This window comes from Anabrus simplex, chromosome 3 (assembly GCF_040414725.1).
Source record: "Anabrus simplex isolate iqAnaSimp1 chromosome 3, ASM4041472v1, whole genome shotgun sequence".
Lineage (NCBI taxonomy): Eukaryota > Metazoa > Arthropoda > Insecta > Orthoptera > Tettigoniidae > Anabrus > Anabrus simplex.
In genome coordinates, this window is record NC_090267.1 from 182,740,053 (window position 1) to 182,763,482 (window position 23,430).

Genomic DNA, 23,430 nt, shown 5'->3' on the forward strand with positions numbered 1-23,430 from the left:
TTTATAAAGAAACTAACCTATTCAGTAATTTAATGCATATGTTTAGTTGCTTAGAAAGATAAGTTATTCAAGTGCAATCCATGGTCATAAGCCATGGCCATGTAAAAATGAAGAGGAGAAGGATATATTACCTGTAAACGTCTTTACATGAGGTGTAATCACCTAAAACATGCACAGGCCCACTCATTAATACAAAAAACTACAAAGAAATTGTGAAGTAAACTTATACAGAACCAGCAATATTTATCCCATCTTAGATTTAAAATTCACCCTGTATATTCAAACATGTATTCTACAGATTCACCAACAGTCGAATAAAGCTTGAAAGGGGGACAGTTTGTCACTTGAACTACTTTATTACCACAGCCCTGTGTTCACCATCACTGGAGAAGCGTTTGTCCGTCAGAAATTTCTTGAGAGGACCAACTAAACAGATGCAAAATGAATGATCAGGGTTTTCGGATAGGTGGTCAAAAACCTCACACCGTTTCTACATTAATCGCTCTTGCACGGTACTCGTAACTTGAGGATACACATTGTTGCGAAGAATAAAAACATCATAAAGTAACATACCGGGACATTTCCTCCTGCTGGCTTGAAGGAAGATGTCCATGTCTGTTTTGACGAGTTCAGAATAGACGCCATATTTGCTCACTGTCCACACACCCAAACGACACACGTCAACTACTAACTCCTGTTCAAGAATGATGGTACATCGTTGCCTCTCTCCAACAGTTCATTGATGCGTGCAGTGGACCGAGCAGTGGGGTCAGGGCAGGTCTCATTTGATCCTGATCGATAGAAAATGTTTTCTCAGATTATGCAAGCAACCTTGCTTTACAGTATAGTATGCATGGGTTCTCAGGATTACATTTGGAAAATATTTCTTCTTCAGTAAGACTCCAGCAAGGATTACTGTCATTCCTGCATGCTGTGTGTCGGTAAATGAAAGTGTAGTCACCATCACATGTTCCCGTATGCCTGTAAAAAATCCATCAATTATGATGATTGGATAATCTGAGTGAAAAACAGATAGAAAAACAAAAAAACTTACTCCATTAGAATAAGTGCTGAAAATTCTTTTCCTTAGCCTGTAGACAAACGTTGTTTAGTATGGTGATATATGAGTACTGGTTCATTCTCCGTGATTCAGCCTCATAAATCTTCACAATTTAGATACAAAATTCATTTTAAAATCTACAATACACAAAAATACGATGCTAAGTACTCTGTTCAGAAGCCATGAAGCACACTAATCCGAGCAGTTTCTGACGTATAAGAAGTAACAATGCTGTACGCTGTACAGAAACTTATCACAGACTAGCTGAGACCATGATATTACCGGGAGAGCTGTATGGGCCAGGCAGTAATTGTATCATCCACTCATCCAGATATGGCAACGGCAATAACCGGCCACTTGACTGGGATTCCAGGCTGTTCCACAACGACCTCTGCTGGGCGATGCTTCCTGCGCAGCTTTAGATGTCTGCCGAGACTCCTTCTTGATTCCTGTGGTGTTCACCCCATCATAGCCTTGGCCCCACTATGTAGCCTGCATTCTTCCAAGTCAATTTTGCCACCTGCACTACTACACCCACGACTCGAGTCCTCCTGATCTATTCGTTTCAGATCTGCTCTCTCAGGCTGATTCCAATCACAGAACGATCTATCATTTTCTGACAGACTCTGAGGTGGTTCACGGTGTCCACAGTGAAAGTAACAATTTCAAGTTCATATGCTATCACTTGTAAAATATATGTGACATACACTTGCCTTTTGAAGTTCATCGGCATCTGTGGATTTTGCAGGATGTGCAGTAGTTTAGCCTGCCGATAGCTGCCAAAATCAGGCTGTTGTCTGGTTGACCATCCGTAGTTTAATGCTCAATTAGAAAAATATCTTAAAATATCTTATTATCATACTTGTAGAATGGAAACATGAAAATATAATTTTTTGATATTTTTGATTCAGTTATACAGAATGTTAGGAATTAGATTAAAATAATGTTGGGAAACAAATTATAACTCTTAGAAACAGTATAATATACCTGTAAAATACACTTCATGAATAATGATTGCCATGTTTCGTTCTACAAGAACATCCTCAGATTCTATCAAATCACGTTTTACCATGCGTGTATATGAACAGCCTGTAGGGAAATGTTGTTCTGTGTGGTAATATTTACATAGCTAAAGTGGCATTAAGGGACTTGTACATTCATATTTGTCTCCATGATTTGTAATATAACCGATTTATAATCATTGACAAGTTTGTGCAACATAAACAATTTTGTACATACGAGGGTAATCCCGAAAATAAGGTCTTCTATTAAAAAAAAAATACAGAACTCTGTTCGTGTGGCTGTTGGTCACAATATTGTGAAGAGTGTTTCCCGTGCTCGCATATAAACATGGGCATGCCACGCTGAGGCACTCAGTCTCGGCATGGCAGCCATTGAGACTGGAGCTCTCATTGGATGTTACTGCCAAGTGCGAAGTGCGCGCAGTTATTCGGTTTTTGAACGCAAAAGGTACTGAACCGACTGAAATCCATCGCCAATTGACGAACAAAGGAGCGGGAGACCGCTAATTTCCGTTGAGACAGTCGTGAAGGTTGCGCAAATCATGTGTGAAGATCGGCGGATCACCCTGGATGATCTCTTCACTTTGGTTCCTGAGGTTTCCCGAAGCGCCGCTCACAGAATTTTAACGGAAAAGTTGAAATACCGGAAGGTGTGCACAAGATGGCTGCCACGCATGCTGACTGAAGACCACACTTCTTGAACAGCATGGCGGCGAGCTGGTATGAGATGGGCATACAAAATCTGTCACAGTGTCTACAAAAATGCATCGACCAAACTGGTGATTATATGTAGAAAAACAGCTAAATGTTCAAGCTGTAAAATAATGTAAACCACTGTAGAAATAAACAGGTATATGTATTTATAAAAAAAATAGGAGACCTTAATTTTGGGATTACCTTAATACATATGCATGATTAAGAGTGATATGATAGAATCTGAGGATGTTCTTGTAGAATGAAACATGCCATTCATTAAGAGTGATTTTTACATGTTTGTTATAGTGTTTCTAGGTATTGGAATTCGTGTTTCAACAGACAGGAAAGTTGTATTAACTGAACCAACACCAAAAAGGATAGTTTCATTCTTAATAGAACTAAAAAAAAAAAAGGAAATGAATGGTGCTGCTTCTCTACTGGAGGGGAAAGATCTGTAACTTAATTGCTAGTAAAGAGTTCTACTTTAGATGTCCATTACCGTGTAGTCTCTTACCTGAGTTGATGTTCTGGCCGAAGTGCTGGAAAGTCTTTATCGAGGTTCCGGCAGGCGCATGGCTCAGGATAAGAGGAAGTGCTGACTGTAATGAAAAACGGAGTCCGATCACAAGAGGACAGGAAATGATTATTACACATATGGCACAGAACACCAAAATGGTGGAGGGAACTGTTTGGGTTGTACCACACCGATTTCAATGAAACTGTGCAGGATGATAGACTAAGGCATCATGAACTTAAAGGTAATATCATTTTTCCATAAAAATAACAGCTGAATAACCCTGTATATGAATATCAAATATTTAATAGTAAATAATATTTTAGCTTTCATTATAAATGACACAAAAGTATGGAAACTCTAATGTTCTTAAATATTCATGTACTCCACGCGTTAGCAAAATAGTACTGTAGAGTGTAAAATTCTGTCTGTGGTGTCAAGATATAATTTTAAGTGCGGGGTGTATTATGGAACTTTGAAATATAACTATTGGTAGGCCTATATTTCTACAGGCAACTGCTCCGAGCCATCTATCAATCTTTTCAGCAACGTTGATTTTACGGCAAAACAACTACGACCATTAAATTTAGGATAACTTAATTGTTATTTCATCCAAGTCTCACTGAAATCTGTTCGGTTCAACCCAGCAGATCCCTTGTTAGTACCTAGGTTACAGAGAGTGGAATCTTATCTTTCAGTGCCTTTCATGGCCTCTACGAAGTGACTGTGTCAATAACATTGAGTTTGGTCACCTAACTTTGGTCTCTAAGGAATGAACCATACTGTATCTCCCCCATTACTATTGAAGCTAGTGATTCATAGTTAGGCCTACTTTCTGACTTTTAGATTGTATTCTGCGTTGCAGCGCATGCAGAGAAGAGACCCACACTGGAGTCATCTTTAAAGTCGCATGGAGGAGTCATTTTCAGTGATTTGCGAGGAGTTGAACTATTGCTAACATTTATGTTGTATCAAAAAAGATACTGTTGGTAGATTTCAGAGTGTAATTAATTCGCAGTTCAAAAAAAGATAGGGGAACATGTTTTGTAACATCTGGTATGTGAACGTTAATTTGGTAGATGGGGTTCCAATGGTCGTACAGCATACCTTGAGACCTTAGCTACTCAGGGTATGTCAAATCGAAGTTATACTCCATCTCTAGGTGTAGCCTGCATTAAAATGTCAGGTGACCTCTCAAAACAAGGTGAATAACAGTGCATCCATGTGCCGTTGTGAGGTACACAGACTACTGCAGTCGTTTGAGCATGTTGTACGTAAACCAGTACATTCCACAAGACATCTTAATGAAGTTCATGTCACAAGGGTCGTCACTATGATCCAGGAAGGATGGACTTTTCATCGTGTTGCTGTGGATCTCAATGTCTCTCCGTCAGTTATTCAACGCTTGTGGAATCGCTACAATGAGACAGGCCAGTTCACAAGAAGGGTTGGATAAGGTCGTGGACGCATAACGATCCCATAGGGTGAGTGATATCTGACTATCTGTGCATTGCAGCGTCGTTTAGCAACTGCCAGAGAACTGCAACAAGACCTCAGAAGGCTCACTGGAGTCACAGTGTCTGACCAGACAGTAAGGAACAGGTTAGGACAAGTGTTCTTGTGACCCAGACGTCTTGTTCGAGGGCCCCGTTTAACGCAGCAACATCGCGCAGCTCGCCTTCTGTTTGCCTGTACCCACGTCAACTGGCAACTTCACCAATGGAGACCTGTGTTGTTCACAGACGAGTCCAGATTTCTCCTGCCACAATGTGACAGACGTCAATGTGTATGGAGACGCCGTGGTGAGCAGTACATGCCAAATGTTGTCCAGGAAGGTGACCGATTTGGACAAGGTTCTGTGATGATGTGGGGTGGCATTAGTATTGATGGCCGTACGGATCTTGTCGTCATCTGTGGCAATCTTAAGAACTGTGGGGTACATCGAGCAGATACTGCTACAGCATGTGTTGGTTGCTGCATACGGTGTTGGCCCTGAATTCGTACTCATGCACGACAATGCCAGGGCTCCTGTAGTGCGCATCACCAGAGCTGTCTTGCGAGAACTGGACATTCAAGAGATGGAATGGCCAGCAGTGAGTCCTGACCTTAATCCCATCGAACATACGTGGGATAGGCTTTACAGAAGTGTTCGTGGATGTCTTGTTCCATGTTCCACCACAGACTCTCGAAGACCTCGAACAGGCTCTCATTGAAGAATGGGTCCCGATACCGCAATGTGACCTCCATCGACTTATACGGAGCATGCCACGTAGGTGCCAAGCTGTGATAAATGCTCATGGAGGATATTGAAACTCTCCTACTGTGATAAAAATCCACCCTGGAGGACTGTTATCACTTTGTTTTCGCCCTTATTTGGACATTCCTGTTTGTGTTCTAAAAATGAATGTGAATCGCTCGATGTTCTTTTGTATACCTCAACGGTAAAGAATAAAGGTTTAGTTGGTAACATACCTGAGTGTGAGGTATTGTTTTGTGGAGCACGGCATGTGTTCTAAAACATGTTCCACTAATATTTTTGAACTGTGTGTTTTACTTTACTCTTGGATTGTTGGTTAATAGGATAATATCAGGGAAGTGGAATAGTGGTATTTAAGAATAATTACTGCATTTATATAACAAATAATTGCTTACTTACTGTATTTGTTTCCTTATGGTTATAGGCCAGGTTAAGTTTCAAGATGTCAATGCAGATGGGTTGAGTCACAGCTCCGTCTGAACAAAAATGTCGTCCAATGAAAGTCAAGAGCGACGTATGCGGTAATATCTGGTATATTCCGAACAGATTTGACAGCCACTGAAACACAATGATCTATGTTACAAAGTTATTATTTTGTTTTAGTCCTGTCAGACGAAAGGTTAACATTTTTACAATATATGAGTATTGTATACGAATATTGAAGTAAATACTGTACATGCAGTAAATAAGATTGTTTTAAAATAGCATGTCTCTTAGCGTTATCCAAGAAATAGCATGGGGAGGTCCCCATACGTTGTTTCCAATGTAAAGTGAGGGTTGCGGAGTTGTGATGATAACGGCAGGCTCACTTGCTTACTGCCGTTCACAATCGAGTTGGCAAGTTTACATTATAATTGCAGGCTCCATTGCCTACTGCGCGGTCACAATCGATTTGGGGAGTTTTAGTTACAATGGCAGACCCATTTCCTACTTTCAGACAGATTACAGTTGAGGAGTTTTTATTATAATAGCAGGCAACTTACCTACAACCAGTCAAAATTGAGTTGTGCAGTTATCATTAAAATGACAGGCCCTTTTTACTGCTGCCAGCCAGCTTACTGCCAGTCACACATAATTAGTGAGTTTCCATGAAAATAGTAGGCCACTATGCCTAATGCTAGTCAAATTTTAGATTGGAACATTTGTTTATAATGGCGGGCACCCTGGCCTAGAGCCAAACACAATAGGGTAGGGGACTTTCGAACAAAACTGCACGAGCCCTTGCCTTTTGCAAGACAAATCGAGATGTGAATTATTCATTAAAATGGTAGGCCATCCTTACTAATGCCAGTTACACAGGAGTTGGAGAAGGACCCCATTCCTACTGCCAGCAGTCAAAGTTGGTGTAGGGAATACTGATTACAATAGCAGACACACCCTTTCCCAATCGCTAAAAATCGAAATCAATGAATATATATAGATGGACATACGAAAGTATATGCATGTTTACAATATTGCAGACCTTCATTTACAGATTAACTGCTGCTAAATGGTACGTCATATTGACAAAGGATTGTACCGTAAGGCACAGTATTTAGCAATCTAAATGGCTGGTCCTATGATATTTTCTCGCATCTCATCTATTCATGGGTCAGATTGAGTCAGAAACGTTGAATAGGTTGAAATTTGTGTAAGATTATCTTACATTGCAATACTTTTCGGATAATTATGTGACATAGCATTTGGCTCACATATGGGTACTGGGTGGGCCAATGTTCGTGTAGAGTTTGATCATACTATCTTTCCTGTAAGTGATTGAAAGTATGAATTATATAGGTAAAGAGTCCAAATTTACTTAAAATCGAGAAATAGAGATGAATCTAACGTATAAGCGATACAGATACGACAAAAAGTCATAAGACAAAGGTTGAAGATCACTCCTAATTCAACGAAGATTGTGCCATCCGTTATGCGATACGACTTCCCGTTTATCCCACGAAATACCTCGAAGCGAAGGTCTGCACCATCATTAAAATTGCTTCCATATTTCGATATTCTTCAGGGATAAAAAATGAAAAAATTAAAGATCTGTGAAGTTTTTCGTTTGTTACAGGCTGAAACATATAATTTTGCCAAATTTCAATTTTCTTGCTTGTCTGGCAGATTATGGTGCAACCTGGATTTTTGATGAGGGGGTAAAAATCATGACTTTCAGGAAATTAAACCAAAAAATATGCAGACGATCATTATTACCCCTCAAACGGGTATCTGTACGAAAATTTCACCAAAATAGTCAATGTACAGGCACACACAGTCGTTACAATTTTATTTATATAGATAGATAAGGAATCTGCTCCACGTACAACACATTTTGGCTACGTCCACTGCACTTAACCTGCAAAACCAACCATTCATGATATCTCACTTATTAATCCTCCTGTCGAAAAAATTCACATGAGAACAAAAGTTTTAGAAATGGATTTCCATTAAGGATTGGAGATTTTGATTAATTTCGGATGTACATATTTTGAGGAAGTGCAAAATCATGGTTCCGGTTTTGGATAAACCCCCAGTGAATTTAGGTATTCAGAAATAATATTGTAATATTGGCCCTAAAACCTACATAAGGACAGGTGGATTCTAAATATCAAGTTTGGTAGAAATATATTCAGTAGTTTTCAAGTTATAAAAACTCATACAATCAAACCGACAAACAGACACCAAAGTTAAGAAATATGCAGTTGGTCATTATTACAACTGAAAAGGACATCTGTATGGAAATTCCGCCAAAATAGCCAATCTTGATTGATAAATTTCATTTTTTTATTCCGTATTGATAGTCACCACAAGTCAGAAATGAAAGAGAAGTTCCACCTAATCAATACTATTTTATTGTCACATGTAGGACCGGTTTCGACCTCTCAAAAGGTCATCCTCAGCTACACTAGAATTGCATTTACATATTATGCCTCATATTGAGAGCTAATGACATACTCTAGAATTCAACGATTTTAAAGTGGTTATACCCATGTTGAGAATTCAATATTATAAAATTACAAAAATTAATTGCTCTTATTACACTCAATGTACATATGTAAGAAACTAATATGAGTTCATCTTTTCTTTAATGTGATGAGTATGTCAGTATTTTTAACACAGGCATTTGCCTAGTCAGTTTAATTGATCTCCAATCTTTTGAATATTTAGTCCTGTATGAAATGAACTTAATTGAACAATTGTAAAATAATCAGTATTAAAGTCGTTTTAACAATAATTTACATTAAATGTGGAGATATACAGGTTGATAGTTCAATAAAACAAATGACTAGCCAAAATAAAACATTAGTAAATATAGTTTAACGTGCTTGACTGCACTGTTGATTGTCTAATGCGGCAGGTAATATTGGATCTTGCGTTGTACAGTTCGGGTTATATTAGAATAATAAGAAGTTAGCACATAAACAAACACTTAAACACATTAAAACAATAAAAGTCACAATAAACATTAGTGGACATGGTTTAACTTAATTGCACTGTTGACTGTCTCAAGCGGCAGATAATAGTAGTTCTTGCGTTGTTGCAGTGCATATTATGTTAGAATGTCCACTAATTTTTATTGTGACTTTTATTGTTTTAATCTGTTTAAGTGTTTATGTGCTAACTTCTTATTATTCTAATATAACCCGAACTGTACAACGCAAGAACCAATATTACCTGCCACATTAGACAATCAACAGTGCAGTCAAGCACGTTAAACTATATTTACTAATGTTTTATTTTGGCTAGTCATTTGTTTTATTGAACTATCAACATGTATATCTCAACATTTAGTGTAAATTATTGTTAAAACGACTATAATACTGATTATTTTACAATTGTTCAATTAAGTTCATTTCATACAGGACTAAATATTCATAAGATTGGAGATCAATTAAACTGACTAGGCAAATGCCTATGTTAAAAATACTCTGACATACTCATCACATTAAAGAGGAGACGAACTCATTAGTTTCTTACATATGTACATTGACTGTAATAAGAGCAATTAATTTTTGTAATTGTATAATATTGAATTCTCAACATGGGTATAACCACTTTAAAATCGTTGAATTCTAGAGTATGTCATTAGCTCTCAATATGAGGCATAATATGTAAATGCAATTCTAGTGTAGCTGAGGATGCCCTTTTGAGAGGTCGAAACCAGTCCTACATGTGACAATAAAATAGTGTTGATTAGGTGGAACTTCTCTTTCATTTATGACTTAAAATAGCCAATGTATAGACAGACGGTCGTTGCGATTATATTTATATAGATGACAGATAAGCATGGGCACGTTTGAAAGTGCAAACCTTCATTTCGAGATTTACTGCTCCTAAACGGTACATCATACCAACAAACGGTTTGCACCCTCAGACGTCCCTTTTATCGCTCTACATGTTTGGTGTTAAAATATTTTCTCGTATCTCACATATTTATGTGTTCGATTGAGTTACGATATTTGAATGGGGTGAAATTTGGGTACATTTTCATCATTTTACATTATTTTTTACATACTTATGTGGAAGCTACAATCATGATTGGGTTCGCGTATAGCCATTGGTCGTGTCAATGTGCGTGCCAAATTTGATGACTCTACCTTTCCTATATGTGTGTCAAACTAAGTAATACACGTGTAAAAAGCACAAAATTTACCAACCATCGAAATATACAGCCAAATCTACCCTATAAGGGGGAGAGAGAGAGAGAGAGAGAGAGAGAGAGAGAGAGAGAGAGAGAGAGAGAGAGAGAGACGACAAAATATCACAGGACCAAAGTTGTAGATCACTTGAAATTTTACGGAGATCGTGCCATCCGTTTTGTGATAGAACTTACCGTTTAGCCGCGAAATACCTTGAAACGAAGGTCTACACCGTCATTAAATTGCCTATATTTTGATATTATTCGGCATAAAAAGTGAAATATTTAAAGATCTTGGAAGTTTTCCGTAGGTTACCGGCTAAAACGTATTAATTTGCTTAATTCCAATTTTTCAGCTCGTGTGGCAGATTGTGAGGCAATCTTGATTTTGGGCGAGGGGGGGGGGGGGGGTGGTGGTAAAATTTAGGACTTTCAGGAATTTGAAATGGTATAAACCTTAAAACCTACCCTTGGAGGGGTGGATGCTAAATATAAAGTTTGGTTCAAATATCTCAGTAGTTTTCAAGTTGTAAGAAATACGCTTTACACGCACCCACTCTTGCGTTAAGTCCGGCGGGACTTGTACCGAAAAATGGTCCGTTAATGATATCTCCGTTATTAATCCTGGTATCAAAATGATACACATGAGAAAAAAAGGTTTAGAAATGAATTTCCATTAAGGCAGCTAGATGTCCATTAAGTTTGGTTGTGTATATTTTGAGGGAGTGCAAAATCACGGTTTCGGTTTCGTATAAACCCCCAATTAGTTCAGGGATTTAGAAACAATAATTGCCCTAAAACCTTCCCAAGGATAGGTGGATTCTAAATATGAAGTTTGGTGGATATATATCCAGTAGTTTTCAAGTTATAGAAAGACCGACCGACCGACCGACCGACCGACACCAAGGAAACCTACCCTTGGACAGATGGATGCTATATATAAAGTTTGGTTCAAATATCTTCAGTAGTTTTCAAGTTGTAAGAAATACACTTTACACGCACCCGCTCTTGCGTTAAGTCCGCTGGGATTTGTACCAAAAAACGGTCCGTTAATGATATCTCCCTTATTAAATCCTATTATCGAAATGATGCACATGAGAAAAAAGGTTTAGAAAAATTTTCATTAAGGCAGGTAGATTTCCATTAAGTTCGGTTGTGTATACTTTGAGGGAGTGCAAAATCACGGTTTCGGTTTCGTAAAAATCCCCACTCAGTTCAAGGATTTAGAAACAATATTTGCGCCAAAACCTACCCAAGGACAGGTGGATTATAATTATGAAATCTGGTGGAAATATATCCAGTAGTTTTCAAGTTATAGAAGGACAGACAGACACCAAAGCTAAAAATTATGCAGATGGTCATTATTACACCTGAAACAGATAACTGTACGGAAATTTCGCCAAAATAATCAATGTACAGACATACGGTCATTACGATTTTATTTATATAGATAACCTGCACTGGTCGAATGCCCTCTAACACTTCATTTATTTTCTCTGTTGCTGTTTATTCTCTTCTTGAATATCTGTACAGATTTTGGAAAAGGATTAAACACTACCCCTGGTAAACTGTTCCACTCCTTCACACCCTTCCCAATGAATAAAAATTTACCCCAATCGCTTCTGCTAAAATTCCTTCTAATTTTATATTTGTGGTCAGTCCTGCCGATATAATTATTTTCCAACTGAAGCCTCTCATGGATATCTCCCCATGCTTCTTCTCTTGTATAGGCTCTATATAAACCTATAAGTCTAGTTTTCTCCCTTCTCTTACTTCAAGTTTCCCACTCAAGTTCCTTTAACATTTCTGATACACTACTCTTTCTCCTGAAATCCCCTGTTATAAATCTTGCTGCTTTCCTCTGCACACTATCTATTTCTTTTATTAGGTTCTTGGTGAGGATCCCAAACACTGTTTGCATATTCCAATAATGGACGAACCATACTCAAGTAACTTTTTACTTTTAATTCTTTGTTGCATCCTTTAAGTAGCTTCATTATGACATGTAACGATCTGTATGCTTTCCCAACAATGTCATCAACATGACCCTTCCAGTGCAAATTACTTTCAAATCTCACACCTAAGTATTTGCACTTGCCAACTTTTGGGATAACTACCTCGTCCAAAGTATATTCAAATTCAGTTTTAAAGCTCCTGTTTGTAAAAGTTGTAACAGTTGATTTGCCTCCATTAAACTTCATATTATTTTCTTCAACCCATTGTTGAATACTTTCAAGGTCCCTTTGTAATTCTGAACAATCCTCAATGTTGTTTATTTCCCTATAAACAATTATGTCATCTGCATACAATCTTATTTTTGATGTTATATTGTTCCCTAAATCATTTGCGTATATTAAGAAAAGTAACGGACCGATTATACTACCCTGTGCAATTCCCTTCCAAACTTTCTCTTCCTGAGATACATTATTTCCTACTTAGACTTTCTGAACCCTTGAATTTAGAAATGTTTTTATCCAACGTGTAACCCTTACGTCCAATCCTATTCCCTCCAATTTCTTTAATATTATTCCATGTTCCACTCTATCAAAGTAATAACATAGTAATAACCTCTTAAAATTAACATGTCACAATAATATTTTTTAAAATGTGAATAATACACAAATGTGACATAAATTAATGGTATTTTAACACGTCAGTCCTATTCTATCTTAATTTTAAAAAATGTCCAAAACTAAAATGGGTCTTCTTAATCCACATTAAATGTGGTATGTATTGATTAGGTGGTTTTATTAAATTATCTTTAAGGTATTTTTTCCTAACGTCAATTTCAATATGGATCAGTTACGAGAGTTGTTACTTGTAAATACAGTAGTATTACGAAAATACTGCAAACTTTGGGCTGGGAAAGAGTAAGGAGACGAGCTACTCGACTAAGTCGTTTGTCACAAGTAACTAATCTCATTTTGTTCTGTATTGAAAATAACAATAAGTAAAATTCTTTCTCATCATTGTAAGATAATTTCAATTGCTTGCTTGTACACAATGTAAACTATGTAGATATCACCTAAATAACAACTTTTTGTAAAAAAAAAAAAAAAATTAGCATAAGATCATTGTATTTAGTTTTAAGTTCTAATGTTTAATAGATTTAAGACTTGATGTTAAGATTATTATTAGGCTGAAGATGCCCAAAACTAGGGCAAAACATGTTCCTAATTAGTGTTTGTAATTCATGTAGGATTTAATCACTACAGAATATAATTGTATTGAATAGGTGGACACAGTAAATTTATTCTTGAAAGAATTTTACTTCAGTTGTATGTTCCAAACTTTCAGTGGGGTGATGGCGTGGAATGACATTATTAGACGAATAAGCCTGAATAGAATTGAGTCGCCCATTTACAAAGCGGGCCAAATGCCAAAAATTTTAAAAAAAGAGTTGTTGGCACTACTAGCCAGAGTTTCTTACTGGCTGTCAAGGGAATTATTTCTCAGGCAGGAAATTTAGCTTAAAGCTTTTTAAAGTGAATTTTAAACAAACGCATGAGTCTGCAAAGATGGACAAGTAACTCCTGGCTCAGGGTGCAAAACGGGCAAACTGAACAGTGGTTGCAAAACCGGCAATGTTTGCATGAAAACATGTGCATAGGTAAGGGAAATAAAATGCTAACATGAATGCTGTGATTGTAGAAGTTTAAGTTGGCGAACCGGAGATCTACATTTGTTTCTCCTGCCACACCGGCGCATTAAAACATGAGGAAGAAAATGATGGAGAACTTCCGCTTAGCTACGCCTGCCAAAAATAATTTAATGCTTCCAAAGGTACCCAACCAACCTGCTTACTATTATTTGTACAACTTCACTGTTTGCCAGGGCTCATCCACAAGCACTCAGATCCCAGAAAACACCACGTTCTACATTTGATTAAAGAATGAGTTTGCTAAAATCTTCAACGAAATTGTGTCTGCTGTACATCACTAACTAGGGCATGTGGATTTCGAAGGTTTCACCAAAATATGCTTGTTTTTGGATGGATATGGCAGTTAGGAAAAAATTCATGATGACTAGGTAAAACTGGCCTCGCTTCACTGTGGCTCAGTCTGATATGAAATGAATGGGTAGATACATAAATGTATTCTATCGAACATACAGTAAATTCACCAAGAAAACACATCATTCAATTCAATATCCTGCCGTGAGTTCCTATGGCTATGCTGTGGAATGAAAGGAAAGGAAGAAAAAGGATATTATTCACAGAAAATCATTTTTTATTTTAAAGCTAGTGGATTGACTACATTTTTGTTTGTCCGTTTTTTTGCATAACAAAGATCGGATGGTTTACGGACTCTGGATAATGCGACGTATAAGTGCCTATGAGAGAAGTGATCGCTTTCTAAATTCTCAAACTGCACAATTGCAAAGATTGCCCTTGTGCTTTACTGATAGTCATAGCGAATGCAAGGCATATTGGAAACTGAAGTCATTTGAATTCGAACGCATTATCGGTTGGAATGAGTGGTATTTGTGGAAGTAGACGTTTTCACCTTTATGAGGTCCAATCAGAATTGTTGCTTCAATTAGATTATTCATCAATGTTTTAACTAGTAATCGTGTGCCATTACATAACTTTGGCTGATGGTGGTTCCTGACATCTGGTAGTAACTGTCTTGAAAATAAGTTAGCTGTTGAATCAGTTTGAAGCTGAACTCTCATATTTGTTGTTAAATGTATTTTTTTACTGTGCTTTAAAATGATGAATATTTCAAGCAGGCATGCAATTCATCAGCTGGTGTTGAGCGAGGTATAACTGAAAGCATTTGCCTGAAGTCACCAGATAGTAACACCAATGCTCCAACAACTAGACTCTGATTATTTTGCAAGTCTTTTAATGTAAGACCTCCAAGGACTTCTTGTGAGCCATAGTGCACGCATCCCATACAATGATTCTGCACGCCTGATAACCTTTCCCATTACTGACGTTTTTGAAATGTTATATGTTGGGTTTTCTGCGAATTGCATGTTCAGTGACAGTTTAGGAGCTGAATGCACTGTTCTCCCTCCTTGCATCAATGTGGCAGCAATGCCTAAAGAAGAAAGAGATAATGCAATATGACCATTTGAACAGATTTTAGCCAGGATCAAGGAAATTAAGAACATTTTTCCATTTCCACCTGGAGCGTCAAAAAAGTACAGTCCTCCGGATTGAATGGCCACAACTTGTATGATGGTATCAAATGCTATCTTGTTCTGGAACGAGTTTCGGTGTATTATCTTGGACGAACCACTGTAAGACATTTCTCTTGTATGATTGCTCTCTGAGCAGTTCTCTGTCGAATGTTGCATTTATGGACTGATTTGGTGCTGTCATTCTCAATTGTGCCAACAACTTGTCGCACATTGCAAGGCAAAGATCCTCAATGAAGATTAGCGCTTCATTGTACATTTCTTCTGTGAAATCTAAGCCATGATTTTATGTTTATTGACGCATTCTATGCAGAATGTAGTCTTTGTATTTCTCCTACAATTGTACTGGTTGTGACTGGGAACATATAGATAAATTAATTGCCAACAGCGTACATATATGAAATGAATTGGAAGTGACAGATGAATCTTCAATTGACATCCCAATGATCGTCGTTTTCCAGCACGCATTCCGAAAGTGAGAAAGTGGTTAAATGACGAAATTAAGAATTTGATGGCTCACCATGATTCATGGTTCCGACGGTATAAACGTACCCGTAATGAATCCGATTTTGAAAACTATCGGGTACTCAGGAACAGAATTAAGCAAGAAATCAGAAATTTAGTACTTAAACTGTCTTTCAGGTAAACTGAATGCAAGGAATTCGTGGAAAGAACTACGCTCACTTGGTATTGTAAAAGGCCAACAATAACAACGAGAACCAACTGTTCCCCTACAGGAGCTTATTATATATTTCTCTGAAGAACGAATCGTGTTTAAATCAATCAATCAGGCAGAATTCAATACGAATCAATCAGCCATCCCTCCAATTACCTGTCCTCAATTTTCTTTCCAAGAGGTCACTAGTAACCAAATTAAAACAGTACTATACTCTATTAAATCTAAAGCAGTAGGAGTAGATGACATCCCTATGCATTTCTAACTCATATATTTCACTACTGCCTGACAAACGGAGTGTTCCCAGATGTTTGGAAAGATGCACTAATTATACCCATCCTGAAGAGCTCCAAGTTAGATTCTCCTTCAGATTATCATCCAGTATCCATCCTACCACCCCTATCCAAGGTACTTGAATGCCTAGTTCACACACAAGTTACTGAATACCTTACCAAGCATTCCCTCCTCAATCCCTTCCAATCCGGCTTCAGGAAAGAACATAGCACCGCGACAGCTTTACTACGATTGACAGACGATATTAGACGTGCAATGGACCAACGGGACATGACTATACTGACATTACTAGATCTCAGTAGAGCCTTCGACACTGTCAACCCTCAGTTACTACGGCACAAACTTCAAGAACTAAACTTTAATAGTATGTTGCTTCGGTTCTTTTCCTCTTACCTTGAAAATTGCCGGCAACGTGTGACAATGGGAAATATGACTTCGGGGTGGCAAAGTAAGACCCTCTGTGTCTCTCAGGGGTCGGTCTTGGGACCACTGTTATTTATCATCCAAATTAATGATATATCAAAAGCTCTTAAATTCTGCAAAGTGCAAGTGTACGCCGATGATGTACAAATTTACTGTCATTCAAAACCGAGTGATATTGATACTGCAATTACTAAAATTAATTCCGACCTAAAGCATCTTAGTGACTATGCAAATAAAAACAGTTTACTAATAAACCCGAATAAAACTCAAGTTATTATTATTGGTACCAGTAGAAACCTATATTCCCTTAAACAACGGGACATCTCTCCAATAATTTTAAACAATAAAATCATACCTACTCTACTTCAGTGACTAACTTAGGAATTATTATGACAAGACCCTAAATTGGACTCAACAGGTGAGAAGCACATGTAATAAAGTCCACAAATGCTCATATCCTCTGAAGCGATTCTGTAATGCATTCTTGGTTCGACTTAAAGTACAACTAATTCACTCTCTTATACTACCTATACTTGACTATTGTGACACTGTGTTGACTGAAATTACCTGCGACAGTAACAAGAAACTGGACCGGAGCCTGAATAGCTGCGTAAGATATGTATTTAATCCGCGATATGCTGCTCATATATCACCATATTATGAGGAATTGTCGTGGCTTCGAGTGCACCAGTGCCGTGAATTTTACATGTTATCACTTCTGCACAAAATACTTTCCACTAATACTCCCAACTATCTTTCTTCACCTTTTTCTTACCTCTCGTCATATCATGACCACAATACGAGATCTGGCTCCTCTCTTACTATACCTGCAAACTGCACTGCTGCTTACAACCGCTCCTTCATAATCTCTGCCTCCAGGGCATGGAATTTGCTACCTGCGAATATTAGGGACAAGTTTAAAATGGCATGCCGCGAGTATTTGTTGAGTAGAACCTGCTGACTTGCTGGATAATTGTTGAGTGAATGAAAGAATGAATGGGATGAATGAACGGATTATTGCAGTTTCATCACTTAGGTGTATTAAAATTCTTACTATTGTACTATGTACATGTATACTCTTCTAGTGGTTAAGTGTAAGAGAAGGCCTTGAACCCTAACTTCACACCAATAAAGGCTGAACTAGTTAAAACCTGATAAGAGACATGAATATCATATACTTGTCTTAATACACAAACTTCTGCATAGTAACTCCCCCCAGTATATCTATATATATAAAATAAGAGTTTTGTCTGTACATTGCTCAGAATTTGAAAAGAATGGTATTTCTGTATCGGTCATGTAACAAGAAAATGCATTTTTTACTTTTCGGTAATTTCTGTCTGTCTGTCTGTCTGTCTGTCTGTATGTACACGCATCACGAGAAAACGGCTGAAGAGAATTTTATGAAAATCGGAATGTATCTATCATAATATAATAGGCACTATCCTCCTGATTATCGCATTTAATATTCAATTACTGTCTCAGAATTGGAACTTTCCCTGCACTCTGGAAACAAGCTAATGTCATCCCAGTGCCCAAGATAAACGATCCTAAACCGACCTCTGACTATCCCCCAGTTTCTGTTCTTCCAGCACTTCCTAAGGCTTTGGAAAGACTGGTGTATGATCAACTACTGAAATATTTAAATAACTGTTCTCTCCTTGACCCGTTACAATCGGGCTTTAACAAAGGGTACAGCACTGCCATGGCTCTCCTTAAAGTGACAGAAGACATCAGACTAGCTATGGAACAATGACAAGTTACAGTATTAATGCTACTGGATTCCAGTGGTGCATTTGATACAATAGACTTACAGCTACTAATTAAGAAAATGGAATCGTACTTGTTTGACCCTTTAGTACTGAAGTTTTTCACGTCATATTTGAAAGATCGGAGGCAGCGGGTGATAACTCGCGAAAGAAATTCAGAATGGCGTACAAGGAAAGTGGGCACGCCACAAGTTAGTATTTTAGGACCGTTGCTTTTTACATTGTAAATCAATGTTATTTCATCTTCTCTAAAAACTTGTAATTATCACCTATATGCCGATGATCTCCAAATTTATTACCACTGCAGCTTAAGCAAATTACCAAATGCAGTAAAATGCATAAATGATGACATGAAATAACTCGGTGAATATGCTCTCGCAAACAGACTTCTCATAAATCCATCAAAATCGCAAGCTATCATTGTCGGTTCCCAGAAGCTCCTACACAAGATCAATGATTCGATCATTCCTCCTCTACAAATAAATAATAGCACAATCCCGTACAGTAAAACAGTGAGAAATCTTGGTGTGACTATGACTGAAACTCTAAATTGGACAGAACATATCAAAAACGTAGGTCAGAAGGTGTTTGCTACTCTACACCCACTGAAATTAAATAAAGACATTATACTACTAAATATGCAGCGAAGACTAATACAGACCCTAACTCTTCCTATCCTTGACTACTGTGATGTAATCTTGGTAGACACTACTAAAGAACAAACTAGGAAACTGCAGCGTATTATGAATTGTTGCCTTAGATTCATTTTTAACCTAAGGTATGATGTGCATATTACTCCTTACTATCAAGCACTAAACTAGTTAAAACCTGATAAGAGACGTGAATATCATATACTTGTCTTAATACACAAACTTCTGTATAGTAACTCCCCCCAGTATATCTATATATATAAAATAAGAGTTCTGTCTGTACATTGCTCAGAATTTGAAAAGAATGGTATTTCTGTATCGGTCATGTCCACAGTAACAAGAAAATGCATTTTTTACTTTTCCGTAATTTCTGTCTGTCTGTCTGTCTGTCTGTCTGTATGTACACGCATCACGAGAAAATGGCTGAAGAGAATTTTATGAAAATCAGAATGTAAAGTCGGGTGATGAACCGCTACAATCTAGGCTATAAATTATTTTAATCACGCTGAGTGAAATGGTAGTTTAGGGGAAGGCCTGAAATTTAATTCTCAAATATTTATGTTATTAGTGGTCGTGTCTTAATGAAAATCGCTAGACAAAGATGGAAAATAAGTTGTTACAATATAGGCTATACAAGCTGAGAAAAATGGTACTTTAGGGGAAGGCCTAAAATTTAATTGTCAAATATTTATTTTACTAGTGGTCGTATCTTCACAAAAATTGGTATGCAAAGTCGGAGAATAAGTCGCTATAATCTAGGCTATCAATAATGTAATTCGCACTGAGTGAAATGGTAGTTTAGGGGAAGGCCTGAAATGTAATTCTCAAATAAGTTATTTATGTTATTAGTGGTCGTATCGATAAATCTATATATATAAAATAAGAGTTTTGTCTGTACATTACTCAGAATTTGAAAAGAATGGTATTTCTGTGTCGGTTATGTCCACAGTGACAACAAAATGCATTTTTTACTTTTCCGTAATGTCTGTCTGTATGTATGTATGTATGTATGTATGTACACGCATCACGATAAAACGGCTGAAGAGAAATTAATGAAAATCGGTATGTAATGATGGGTGATGAACCACTGCAATCTAGGCTACAAATTATTTTATTCACGCTGAGTGAAATGGTAGTTTAGGGGAAGGTCTGAAATGTATTTCTCAAATAAGTTATTTATGTTATTAGTGGTCGTATCCATAAATACTACATAACTAACCTAACTTTAGTTATGTCGTAAGTTAGTAGTAGTTATGTATGAAGTTATTAAATTTCCGATCACTTATGTCTTATACATTGTTACCGCACCACATATAATCGGAGATATTCACGAATTTGGATTTTTGTTACTAAGTCCATATCAGCACCAAGTCACGAGAAAATGGGCAAACAGAATTTAGTGAAAATCGGTATGTAAAGTCTGAGAATAAGCAGCTACAGTCTATGATATAAATAATTTTGTAAGACACCCTAATTTAAAGATAAAAATTTTATTGTTCCCTATTGAAAGTATTAACGTTAAAAATTAAATAATTGAATAGGTTGAACCTCTTTTTCAGTTACTTAATTTTTAACGTTTAGACACCCTAATATCACAGAGTCGAAAGAAAATTAATGTGAAGGCCTGCAATATAGAAAGCTCATAAACTTGATCAACAATAACATTACATTGACCATTGTTTGTTGTGATGTGATTTTTGTCTTCTCTTTCCTCTCATCCCCGATAGATAGGATTACTGCAGTGCACCAAGATTTTTTAAAATTTGCTGGACGTCGCACCGACACAGGTAGGTCTTATGGCGTCGATGGGATAGGAAATGAATAGTGGTGTGAAGGAAGGGGCCTTGGCTTTAAGGTACAGCCTGGTGTGACTGGTGTGAAAATGGGAAACCACGGAATACCAATTTTTTTTTGCTTAACGTCGCACCGACACATGTCTTATGCGACGATGGGATAGGAAAGGTCTAGGAAGTGGAAGGAAGCGTCCGTGGCTTTAATTAAGGTACAGTCCCGGCATTTGCCTGGTGTGAAAATGGGAAACCACGGAAAACCATCGTCAGGGCTGCCGAGAGTGGGGCTCGAACACACCATCTCCCGAATACCATCTTCTGGGTTGCCAGCAGTGGGGTTCGAATCCACTATCTCCCGGATGCAATCTCACAGCTGCGCGCCCCTAACCACACGGCCAACTCGCTTGGTCGTACCGTCTGTAACAGCCTGCTTGTACATTGGTGGGAAGTAGCTGGGATGTAAGATAACTTTCTTCTTTAGCATGCCATTCCTCTGGTTCATACATTTTCTGATATATCTTGTACATAACACACTGGTTCTTCATAGTATTTGAGCTATACAATCCCTACTCTGAGCCACTGATTAGATTGAGTAGTGTGCATATTTAACGGAATAATGACAGAGGAGTGTTCACGGCAGTCTGCGACCTGGTTATTCCAGCTCTGGAACTTTGGACTGTTAGATCGGCACCGTAGTACTCTTCATTGAAAGTGAGAAAGTGTGCGGTTTTTCATTTGATCGAGTATTTTATATCGTAACATTGCTTTCAATCGCTACACTCCTACTGACGTTTTTGTAATGACCTATGTTGAGTTCAGTTAGGAAAACCACCAAGTCAGTCTTTCTGAGAATCCCGTAGCGAAGCACGGGTACATCAGCTAGTTTAATCTAAACTTCACTTCCTCTCTTCCTTCCATAACCATAACACTCGCTCGGGCTCCACTCTAGCTATTCCTCTTCACCAATCTTCTGTGTATAATAATTCTTTTATTGTAACCGGTTCCAGGCTTTGGAATTCCCTGCCAGTAAGTGCCAGGGGTATTGACTCTTTCCTCAAATTTAAAATAACTTGCCGAGACTTTCTGTTGAGAGTTACCAATTGAAGTGTGTATATGTGCGTGTGATTCAGTGGCGGCGCATGACTTTTACAGTAAGGGAAGCATATATCATAAGCTAGGAAGATATATAAAATAAATATAATAACTCACATTATCTTGTGCTATTTGAATGTTAATTCCATCCGCCTCTCCTTCTTGACGAATTCTACTATGACAAGGCTGTAGAATTCTTCTTCATTCTTTGATGACTTCAATTTTAGTAACGTTACCAAGGGAGATGTTCAATAAATTTCCAATTTCTTTGCAATCATTTAAGAAAAGGCTAGGAAAGCAACAAATAGGGAATCCGCCACCTGGGCGACTGCCCTAAATGCAGATCAGACTGTTTGATTGACAGGGAATCTGCCACCGGGGCGACAGTCCTAAATGCAGATAAATGGAGACTGTTTGGAACAGGGGCCTTATGGGGGGATGGGAAGGTCGGAAACAGTGGCATGTGGTGACCTTTCTCACTGGGGACTAGGTCCGAACACATGGGTCAAAGTTGCAGAAATCGAATCAAAAAATTTTGGTGCCAGCAAGGTCATTGACCCCTAGTCAATGACGCCACGATGATATCTTAACCTAACTTGCAACCACGCGCGCTAACCTAACCCCACTGGGTTAGGTTAGGGACCAAGGTTTTGGTTTTTTGGGAGGGTGGAGAGGGTCCTTTTGTCCCTCCCTGGGGGCTACCTCCCAGAGATGTGCGAGAGATTTCTCTCTCCCTCTCCCAGAGGACCACCTCCCTGGTCCTCAACCAAAAATATTGCCGGCTCCTTAGCCAGGCACGGCCGCGTTGCTGTGCAGCAACTGGCAGGGAGGTGAGGTCTGCCAGCGACTTTATATTATGGTTGTGCGAGTGGGGGATGTGCGAGAAGCGGGGGAATGCTACTGCGCCTGCGCGGTAAGTAGTGGGGAGACTACAGCACAGTCACGTGGGGACTTGGCGAGTTACTGTGTGTGTGTGTGTGTGTGGGGGGGGGGGGCAACATATCAACACGCTCTGGTACAGTCTTTCTGAGTTACTACATACAAATATCCCGCTAGAGAGATAACAGTGAGCTCTTATGTTGACTACCGTAAGTTACTGTAAGCAAATGATGATCGGATCAGGCTAGAGACATATCAGCCCGCCCCTACACGGAGACTTCGTGAGTTACATGTAATTAATTCGTGAGTTACCGTAATCAAATGACTATCAGATCTCGCTAGAGACATAACAGTCCACTCTCACGGCTAAGAAGAAAAATCAGAGGGTGTGCCGCCTAACAGCTAGTTGGTAAAATGGCCAACAGATTGCATACTGGTACTGTATACAATTAAGAGTAATTATCAAGTCTACTGCTTTTAAAAAAAGTTCCGCAGCCTACATTTGCATAAAAATGAAATGGTGACGACAAAGAAAACATGTGATA

General features: G+C 38.2%; 1 protein-coding gene across 2 annotated transcripts in view; it reads right to left on the bottom strand.

The window, feature by feature from the left end:
* LOC136867149 (gastric triacylglycerol lipase-like) overlaps positions 1-23,430 on the bottom strand; it is an 82,836-nt gene that overhangs the window by 12,371 nt on the left and 47,035 nt on the right. For both annotated transcript variants that reach the window (XM_067144259.2, XM_067144260.2), the window contains 2 exons: positions 5,949-6,107; positions 3,293-3,377 (listed from right to left, as the gene is read on the bottom strand). In XM_067144259.2, coding sequence (XP_067000360.2) covers positions 3,293-3,377; positions 5,949-6,107 — 244 coding nt within the window. The remainder of the gene's footprint in view (positions 1-3,292; positions 3,378-5,948; positions 6,108-23,430) is intronic.